Source organism: Sebastes fasciatus, chromosome 16 (assembly GCF_043250625.1).
Source record: "Sebastes fasciatus isolate fSebFas1 chromosome 16, fSebFas1.pri, whole genome shotgun sequence".
NCBI classification, from domain to species: Eukaryota; Metazoa; Chordata; class Actinopteri; order Perciformes; family Sebastidae; genus Sebastes; species Sebastes fasciatus.
Window position 1 is genome coordinate 25,589,855 of NC_133810.1, and position 11,209 is coordinate 25,601,063.

Here is an 11,209-nt window from a genome sequence, read left to right on the forward strand (position 1 = left end):
TCTCTATTCCATCCGATGAAGCCACACCCTGCTCTTGTAGAGCACCATATTACTGGTATTTTAACCAATGTTTGTTTGAACAAAATTCAAGTTTTGTTGATGAATTCATTTAGCAAATAGTCTAATTTATCAGTTTACACAGAAAACAAAGGTACTGATCCAGCATAATGTATCTTAAGTTTCAGGGCTAGGCTAATTGTATATCCACATTTGGCACCTAACAAATCACAATATATGTATGCCTACTTAATCAAGGTCGGTGTGACAACGACTGACATGAATTATGTGTTGTTGAACCCGATTACAGTATTTTTTTTATACGTTTTACATGACGATCTCTAAAGAATTTAAGAAAATAAATAGTGAGTATTAATCTTTGCAATGCAAGACAGTCTTTTATTTTGTAGCCTATTTCTCAGAGGGATTTAAGATGTCAGAATTTTCACAAGGACAACAGACCCCTCTGTTAAAGGCTACAACTTTTGGACCTCAGTAAAAATGTTACATTTAGTTAGTCGCACCACAAAGGTTGCACAAAGTTAGAGGAGACACTGATATATAGTGTCTTGTAAGTGATATGACACTGTACTGTTCACTATGAACAGAATATGATGAGACTGACTGAATTGTGAGATATTCAAATGTTTCTATTAGGGCAGTCAAAGTGAATGCAATAACGCGATTACGCAAATTTTTAACGCCACAAATTTCTTTAACACAATAACGCAAATTGAGATTTTTCGGTTTTAACAGGCTCAGTTTTAAAGCTAGTGAATATACTTGTAGCATATGAATCTAGAAACCATGGTACCAACCATGTCAAACTAGCTTGTCACAAAGGAGCATAAATAACGCTCCAAACTTGCGCTAAATTTAGGCAAGGGAAAACTGGCATGGCCATCTTTAAAGGGATCCCTTGACCTGAAAATGGGTACCCACTAGTCTCCCCATGTAATCACATGCAGTTTGGGACAAGTCATATTCAAGTCAGCAACACCCTGTTGGGCGTCAGTACTTTACTCTCTTCTTCTCAGACATATACAGACATAGTAATAAATTGGAATCAAAGTAGGCTTATCTCTCTGTGCATGCAGACAGGTGTCTATAACCACGAACGACATGAAGAAGCCCCAACAGGCAGAGTCTCTGTAGGAGTCGTTTGGCAACGATCACCCCAGTGACCAACCTTTTCTCCCAAGAATAATATTCATAATGCAGCTACAGGATTTCTGCATTACAAAAACACATGTTGGGGGATAATGCAACGCCACCTAATGAGTCAAAATATTCACATTAAACATACGGAAATGTCCACTGCCCACGTATTTTGCAGATATCTTCAATGTAAACGCAATCAAGATACACAAAAGATTCAATGTCAACATTTGCCAATGCACCAACGGTTCTCAATTTTTGATTCCAAGAAAATCAGCTCTACTGAACTAAAGCACGATAAGGGTTTAGGCAGCTAAAATGATTTAGTCAAATAAAGGAAAAAATAATGCTGGTTAAATATGTAAATGTCAATGTAAGGCTCAGCACAAGTCTGTCGAGTAAGATCAAGCGCTGTGTTTGCCCATTTCGCTTCATGAATGTCACTCTGCTTCTGACCCTGCGCTGCCAGTAAACACAAATTATTATTGCAAATTGGTTGTGTATGAACATAATGCATAATGTGCAGACAACTTTAGAGAAAGCCCCCTGATTCTTCATCCTACATGTATTGCCTCTGGCTTTCAATATCTTCATACCTGACAGCAGCAGCTAAGCAGATCTCTGATTTACCTTCTGTGAACACAACAAAGCTCTTTGCATGTCTGTCTTTAATCTGACTGCGTTTCACCCGATCTCAGAAGGGTCTGACAAAGGCTGTACAGCAGATATTACATGTACACATTCTGTGCTGAGGTCAGTCTAAATCATCACTACATCTCACAGAGGCTCCTCTGCTATTGAATAGATGCAGTGGGTCATTTTAGCTGAGCTAGAGCTGCCAACCAAAACATCAGTGTATGGGTCTGAGTAGGTAATGTCACCATCTGTTTTTTGTTGTTGCTTTATTGAAATGAAAAATATAATTAGCCTGCTGATACATCTTCATCTGTCATATTAGACATCAAGTGTTAACTAGACAATGAGCAAAGAGCAATGGCCAGGGCCTTTACTTATAGAATAGCCTGAGCACAACTTCGCTGACGTCTTGCTGTACCTGCGTGGCCACAGCATTAACCTATGCCCTATTTTAAGATGAAAGCATACAGACACAAACAACACAACTAATTGTCATCTTGTTAAGTCATCGGCCAGGCTAACAGTACCTAAGAAAATAGAGGCATACTTGAGTATCGCAATATTATGTTTTGTGATACTGTATCGATTCACAACATTTTTTTATGAATAGTTTACACATGCAAAGATTCATGGCAGACAGTGGTTCATTTTGTGTCGTGTTTAAGCCGTTGACTGTATAAAATATGGACTTAGTCTCCGTGACGTCTTCCATAGATTTCTGAAAAGCCCTTGTGAAGCTCTAAGTGGGCGGCTCCGGCCGTCGCCCGCTTGGCAGTGACGACACAGCCTAACTCCCGGCTAATCCAAAAATGGGTGGATCGTCGGTGGAGCTGAGGCAGGTTAGGTGACGCAGCAGAGCAGACAATTAGCAGCTTGCAACCTGAGACGGCACCCTCCTGTCATTCAAAGTGGCCACGCCCTCAATTATGCATAACTTTAAGCCGTAATAACATTTAAACTGGCGAGTTATATAAAAATGTAAATTGCAATATACTGGCTTGCTTACAGTATCGCAATATATCCCGATATATTGACTCGTAACCCCTGTATCATGATACGTATCGTACCGCCAGATTCTTGCCAATAAACAGCCCTATATAGTTAACAGAGGCCAAAACACTCAGTTTACTCACCAATACTGTCTTATTGTACTAATTACACATTCATGCAACGCCATTGTGCAAGAACACTGGCAATACATGTCACTTAAAAAGTCAAAGGAGTAGTAGAATACTACTCCTACTGGAGTAGTATTCTAGTAAATAAGCTTTGCTATCTCACTCAAATAGGTAAAATAAACCAAAACCAATATTCTGTCCAAGTGTGCTTTCCAGCTTTGGATGCAAATTCCGCCACAATTGATGACTTATTAACAAAATAAAAACCACATCCATGTGAAGTGGCAGTTGTACAGTATATGAACGCCATATTTTTTTAAACACCTACAACATTGTTCATTTATCAATAAAACATTCACTAGCCAGGAGGTCTCTTATTAGCTGTTGTAGTATTTGGCTTTCTAATGATGGCAGAGCGTTTTTCTACCCCATTTGCCTTGACCTTATTAAATTCAACTTCGTATTTCCCTGACATTTAATAAATCATCACACTGTTCTCATGTCAGTTGCATCACGGATTGTCATCAGCAAACACAGTAGAAAGTATTGTTTTAACATTATTTAACCATACATACGTACAAGTACAAACACCAATAATTGTGGCACTCAATATGTACTGTGAGCTATAACTGGACAAAATGATTGCCTTGTCTTTTTCTTATTGGGTATACAATAAATATTGTTGGGTCTTAATTGGTGTCCAACAATATAACTGTCGGATACATTGGAAAGTGCCTAAAATAGCCTCGTTTCTGCATGGAGAACCAGGCTGATTTGATATGATTCTTTGAGCTTTAGATACCACATAACACAAGCTGACTCTGTGTCCCTCTTCCCCCTCTCTTCCTCCTCTTTTTCTGCCTCACTACACACTATCATCTCCTTAAGCATTTCTGGTCTGGGTTAAATGAAACCTTTAACAGTTCAATGTGCACCCATTAACATATGCTTGAGTCTACTTTCGTCTGAAACAGCCAAGCTAAGGCGCGGGCACACAGTGCTGCGACACACAAATCTTGACCCGATGGCACTGACAAATCCTGGTGTGATTAGTGATTCCATTAAGACAGCGTGTCACTAATACCCTCTAATATTAATCCCTATGCATCACATTCATTCACAATGAAGAAAATAAAAAATGTAAACCTGACGTGAACAGTGCCTGAAAATATGATGTCAATAAAGAATAAAAGGTCTGACCTAAATTAAAATATGTTACTGAATGAGTCTGTTACTAATTCTTTGTGAAATTACTATAAAATAATTCAAAATCTTCAGGAAATGTGTTTTTTCTGTATTATAGTGAAGAAACAATTGCCTGTGGTGACTGCAAATTATCATAACATGTAAAGTTAAAAATGTGGGTTAAATAAATGTATGAATATTCTGCCACTGTCAAAAAATATTATGTGATGATCACACTGTAGCATCGGTAAATACAGTCGCTCTGGTCAGAACTAAAACAAGACGTGACTACGACTCACTTTAAAAGAATAATCACAGTATTTCCAGTGGCCTACATTGTGTTGACTGGTGTGCTCATATTAACGTGCGACTGAGGAGTCAAGCTCAGTTGTTGTTTGCTGATGTGTGTTGCTTCGACTCTGTCAACCCGTCCTGGCTCTATATGAAGTGACAGATGTATACCAAAGGACACCAGTCTGCACAGACCTAGTTTCCCACTGGCCTTAATGTGACCTCTAAGCAAACGCTGTTTTGACTGGCGATAATTGGCCAAAACAATAAAATAGTAGTAAAAATGTGTATACAACATCAAATCGTCAAACTCTTCTTAAAGACTGGACAAATGTCTCACTTTTCAAATCAAAAAAGATTCTGGTTTGTGGATAGAAATGCAGTGCTGTATCTCGATGAAACGTCCATGAAAGTTTGAGACAAAATATTGGCTCTAAAGATGGTGTTGAAACCCCAACCCAGTCTCTTACAAAATACAATTATACTGCATACTGCTCATGTTATTGGCCAATACTTTTTTAGGGAAGCATACAACACAGTCTCTGGCGGTTTGTGAAATAGTCACAAAATGTAATCTATTTGATTCATGTACATAGAAACGAATTTCCCTTTTTTTTTTCTCCTGACGCTCAGCACGACTTTCAACAACATGCGTTTTCCTACGAATGTCCAACAACACGTGACACACGTGTCAATTTCTGCTCCAGTCTTTTCAAAATAAAACGACTTAGTTAGGTTTAGGAATAGATCGACTTGGTTAGGCTTAGGCAACAAAACTACTTAGGTTTAGGAAAAGATCGCAGTTTGACTTAAAATAACACCGCAAGTGGCATAACTTAAGTACGGAAGTAACGTGACAAAAACTACTTAGTTAGCTTTTGGAAAAGATCGTGGTTTTGTAAGTACGGAAGTTATGTGACAAATAAATCAAATTTGACTTGTAGTTTCACACGGGACACGAACACCGGTCTCCTGGGCGAAAGTCCTGTGTTTCCCGAGGGAGTCACAGGTGGTGTGGATGGTGGGTTATTAAAGTGGACTTACACACTGGAGACCAGGGTTTGCATCCTGAATGGTTAGGTTGAGGCAACAAAAGCACTTTGGTTAAGGAAAGATTGCGGCTCTGGCTGAATTTTCATTAAGTATACTTCATGCTTTAAGTCCCTTTTGATTTTTTTTCCACCATCTTTCCAGATCCAGTAAACTACAGACAGATATTAAAATCAATCGGTTGCTCCTAATTGGTACAATTATATGGATACACACCATTGAATGACGTCTATATGCGTGGTATCCTTATTGCAATCCCACCTCTCCTCTCTGTGCTTGATTGATTATAATCTCTGTCCTCATCAGGGTCACTGTCTTGCCTTGGTTACTCCTGATCAAAATGAACAGTCTAACTGCTGATGACAGGTATTCAGATGCTCCACTGTTTTGTAGAAGCGTTGTTCAGCATGAGGGAGCTATAGGAGACAGTTTTCTGTGTTTAATTTGTTTGCTGTGATGATCTGAACCGGGGAAAAATGTAGAAAGAAACTGAATTGTGCTCCTACATTAATCATGTTTGAAGTCTGGATCAAGTCATACTGAAAATGCTTATGTTTTAATAAGCGGTGGTACCTTTTTCTCCAGCAGCCCCTCGCCATCCTAAACGGAAAGCTAAAAATACACATGCACAGAGTGATACTAAGAGAGCCAATTGAGGAGCTTCGCTGTATATTTACACAGCTTATTAGCGTCCAATTGAGCATGTGTCAGATCCCCCCCCACCCTCGGCCTAGCTGAGCAAAAACAACATTATGCCATTCCCCCAATTTTATCTCTTCATAACTGGAATATGTTGTTCCCATTCCATTTAGGTTTTAATAGACACTTCTGCAAGAGCACTTTAAAAGCTCAAGCACCACTGAAGTGAACTCTACAGCAGATTTTACTCTCTACAGCGGTGAATTGTTTATATCTACTGTAGATGAGCTTGCAAATGTGTCCTCAAATTGGCAAACGGCAATTCAGAGCAAAATGGAGTTTGTGCAGTTGATACTATTCATAAATGACCACTGCAGAGCTAGAGCTGTGGTTGTAATCTTCTAAAGACATATTCTACAAACAGGCAATGCAAAAATCGACATAGACAGATAAAAAAAATCTATTAAAGCGTTTGAGCAATCAAGCATTTCAATCAGATCAGAAGTGTTGAAATGAAATGTGACTCCCATAACTATCATCAGGAAAGAGTGGCAGGCTGATATCTATCAGGGTCACCTAAACAGAGTGCAATGTTGCTCAACCCCAAAGCCCACACTGCAGTAACACTCATTACCCAGGTCTCCATAGAGACAACCTCAGCAGCCCGTACTGGACCAGAGCCCTAAAAGCCTTTATTTCAGGAGGCTACATCTCTCTGTTCAGAAGAGGTGCAAAACGTACGATTCTGATGGAAGCTGCTCATTAAGCCTAATCTTTGCAGGTCTGTTCGGGGGGAAACAAATGTGCAGCAGTGAGAACACTGTCTGAGATCAACAATCGCGGCCTCTTTATTCTGCTTACAGTCAATTTAGCACGGTGCAGAAAGAAGCAAAATACAAAGAGAGGATTGTCATAATGCACCCCGGGCAATTCTAATAGCTGCCTCAAAAATGTGAATCTCTGAATCAATAGAAAAGGTCAGTGTCAAATGAGCCGAGTCTGTCGACGTGAATGGCACACTGCATCAGCAGCGACCACAAGCATAGCATTCATCACAATTACAAGTGCTGTTGCTGCCATTCAAAGTTTCCATGTAGATGTCTCTAGCAGCAGCCATTTTGCAACGCTGTTGCCTGGACCAAAGAGACTGAAAAAGCCATTCATAAGCAAAGCAATAGATCGTGCTCAGCAAACAGAGATTTTTCAGCACAGCGTTTTAGTGAGATTTGAAATGGACATCGGCGTCCTCAATTTCTTGAAATTGTCTCGCCTCAATTACAGAAAGGAGTCTTTGCTACACCAGCGTCACTGCTTTTACTCCATTCTCTCCTATAAATAACCACTGCCTTCATTGAACCCTTCAGCATGGCCACAAAATGGTTTTCCTGTCATCTTAGCTTGACGCATCGCCCTCTACTCTCAGTTTACATTGTGTCCACTTTAGGTTTTTTTAAACCCCTTTCCCTTCGTCTACCTTTCAAAAGATGTTTTGAATACCCCAATTTTCTTTCGAGCTGATTTCTGCCCCCCAACACACGCACATCCCACCCCCTACCCCACAGCCCCTTGTCCTCCTCATTGCCCCCCCCTTCCTCACACACCCTTCTTGTATTCGCTGTAAAAAATCAGTCACCTTTAGTCCAAAAACAAACACAATTGGCACTTATCAAACCTATCCTTTGAGGAATTCGCTGTGCACAAAATAGGATCTGGGTGCATTTTGTGAGATGTGCACTTGGGCAAGGGTGATAAGGGCTTGTCTCTTTTTTTTTTCCAATCCAAAATGACTCCATGTCTGTGCTTCTAATATGGCGGGTGCAATGCCAGAAAAAAGAGAACAGCCAACCTATTTAATCCTTTTTCTAGAAGATACTCGACAGATCTATCAGAAAGAATGCAAACATGCAATCATGTGTGCAAGTTATTTAATACTTAAAATTACAAAAAATATATTCTTTAGATATTATAGCATGCACGTAGATATTCTCAATTTTTTCATTCACATATGGTTTAGGAGTGGATTTCTGAATTGAAAATTAATTTGACTGTCCATAATGAAATTATTTCAGTTTCATTGAGTGAATAATTGTTCTGTTTGAATGGAATTCACAGGCAGGTTTGAGACTTAAACAAACAAATGGTGAATACACCATGTGTACATGCAAATGTGTTACAACGTAATTATTCACTAAAGGGTCATTTTTAATAAGCCATATTTGAATGTGAAACTGTGAAAGATAAACTGTTAATATGAATATTGAGCATCTAAAAATGATCTAGGAAAATGCACCCAGACTGAGGCCCTATGCAGTTTGATAAGAAACAATGAATAATCCTTTATGCTACAAACTGGGAATGAATTAAAAATAATTACAAGGTTTTATTTTAGGGCCTAGGATTTCCTAAAATAATAATTGCACGAAAACTGAAATAACAAACACATTAAAATGCCTTGTTCCTCATGCAGCACAAGCTGCACCTATCACTCAACCTACATTTCTCCTCTCTCCCTCTGTGTGTTGTGTGTATCTCTCTGCCTCTCTCTCTATTTGATAAAAGGCTCATCTTAAAATGTTGAAAATGCAGGAGTGGTTAAACACTTAATCTCTATAAAAAGGTTGATGTGGATATAACTATATCTAACCCCCCAAAAAGCCACACTGCTTGTGTGCAGGACTTAGCAACAGCCTGTTCAATTTTCCAGGACAAAATAAAGAAAAAATCACTATCTTCAATGTGGAAATGCTTTACAGGCTATTTAGGATATTATTTCTGTCCTGGTGGGATAATTAACATGCACTCGAAGTTTGAACGTAAATGCATCACCTACCATTCAAGATGCACTGGGAAAAGATAAGAGCCAATATCCACATGCCCCGCTCCGTTCAATATCCAAGCTTATGCTTTTTCTTCTTCTCTCCCCGCACTCTTTCTTCTTGTTATTTCTTCCCTTTTATTTCTTCAACAAGTCAATTGCAATGAAAGAAAGAAAGGGGAGCTTGCAAATCTCTCTCTCTCTCTCTCTCTCTCACTCGCCCTCTCTCTCTCTCTCTCTCTCTCTTCCTCTCTCTCCCTCTCTTTCTCTCAATCCTTCACGTTGGGAAGAAGATGAAGAGGAGGAGGTTTTGAGCTTCTTCCTGCTGCTGATTGTCTTCTGGTAGAGAGATATAGTGTATGATCCACAACTGTGCGTTTTTGTGTGTTGTTGGACTGACCGCACCGCACCGCGCCTCGCCGGGCCTCAGTGCAGTCGTCCCCCCGTGTCGGAGCGCTGCTCTGCAGGGAACATGAGTGAGCTCGGCTCGGTGCGCTCCGGTCCAGGTGAGCTGTGGAGCTGCTGCTGCTGCTGAGTCAGAGGCTGGAGACGCATAGAACAAATTGCTTATGCGCACACAAAACTCCACGGTTAAAACAATTTAAAAAAAAAAGAGCAAACAAACAAAAAAAAGGCTCCAAAATCGGAAAAATAAATAAATAAATAATAAATAAATTAGAACTCTATATGCTGAAAACAGCCAAACATGTCATCTCAGGTATATGGAGAGAAAAAAAAATGCGTAAAAGTTGGATTTTTTTTTTCTTTTTCTCGAGGGTTATAAAAAGCGCATGGAGTTGATTGTTGTTAGCTGCGCTGGAAACTCATTCTCTCTTCGCCGCCTCTCTCCGTCCGGCGAGCAACAAGCACACGCATCTTCCCCCTCGCAGCCGCACACACAAACTGCGCACACTCTGGTCTCCCTGCGCTTAAAAGCTGCCCTGCCTCAGAGCACTGTGGAATAAACCCTCGCCTCCTTCTCTGCAGCCGATTGTCTCCCTCTCCATTGCCTTAAAGGTGCAGAGGTGGGGGTGTGTGAGGGGGTTGCACAGCTGAGCCTCTGAAGGAGAAAAAAAAAAAACTCTCTTTTGTTTTAACACAGAGGTGGAGGATCAAGGTGTCCCACTCAAGAGAGGGGAAAACTGTATAAGAAAGAGAGAATTTAGCCCATGCAGGACATCCTTCTATGGTTTGCTGGTGCTGGTGCTGCTGTGGTGGTGTAGCAAGCTGGAGGATGGATGCTGAGCGAGGGAGGGGATGGAGAGGGAGGGGATGGAGAGAGTGAGGGATGTAGGCTACACCTGACTGGATACAATGTAAGCATTTGGTGAGGGGAAAAAAAAAAAAGCTAAATTATCTTAATTGGAGGAGATCAGATCCTGTCTTTTAATGCTTTTTTCTGGATAATTTATGAGCCCTGGGGGCATTTTTGGGGATCCTGCCAGCCTTACACCCTGCATTCATTAATTGACCTTGACAACTATAAGCAGCGACCCCCCCAATGCACCAGGGGGCATCAAACAGCGGCCATGTCAGACATCCACAGCCCCCTGCATGAGTTCACCTCCATTCAAGCCACACAGGAGGAGGCTGAAAACTAAAGCGCTCCATGCTAAAGACTTAGTAATGTAAATAGATTAAGGTGTGATATTAATATATAACAATGGATCTGAAACTGTGGATTTCTTTAATGATTATTTAAACAACATGGGCCCAATAAATGTTTCCTTTTGAATCAAACATCCATGTTCCGTTTTTCAGGCACAGTATTGTGATAAAAAAAAACACATTTGCATTATATGCTGAATATGAAATGATGTTGAAGGCACTGACACAATGGTAACTGCAGGGACATCCACTGCCATGTGACTGTTTGAATCTAGCGTGGCCCATTTATGTTCAAATACTGTAGCAGGCGAGCCGGGCTTTAGCCCCTACGCCCAGATACAGTGTCTGTCTCTTAGACTTAGCATCCACATCAGACCTGCACATGAACACGCGCTGCACCAGGAATACAGGACCTGTCACCGCCTGTCTGGCCCCTGCGTGCGCTTCCAGCCAGGCATCCCCCGAAATAAAACAGATCATTATCACCGATGGCAACCATCCGAACCAAGACGGCGGGGAAGAGAACATGCGCTACTCCTCACACATTAAATACAAAGTATTTTTTTTTGTTTGTGTTGAATTTGCCTAATCCCCCTCCCTGTCAGTCTGCCTGGCTACCAGCAGTGAGGGGGTTTGTTGTTTCTTACAGTTCTGGTGTTGTGTTTATTGTAATGTGCACGCCTCCTCTTCCTCTACTTGCTGCTGTACAGCA

General features: G+C 40.7%; 1 protein-coding gene across 5 annotated transcripts in view; it reads right to left on the reverse strand.

The window, feature by feature from the left end:
- dscama (Down syndrome cell adhesion molecule a) overlaps positions 1–10,068 on the reverse strand; it is a 116,322-nt gene extending 106,254 nt beyond the window's left edge. For 2 of the 5 annotated variants that reach the window (XM_074610029.1, XM_074610027.1), the window contains exon 1: positions 8,905–10,067. In XM_074610029.1, coding sequence (XP_074466130.1) covers positions 8,905–8,947 — 43 coding nt within the window. In that variant the 5' untranslated portion in view covers positions 8,948–10,067. Of the gene's footprint in view, positions 1–8,904 lie in introns of all 5 variants that reach the window. The other 3 variants (XM_074610030.1, XM_074610028.1, XM_074610031.1) reach the window with 2 other exon arrangements.
- Positions 10,069–11,209: the final 1,141 nt, after the last annotated feature.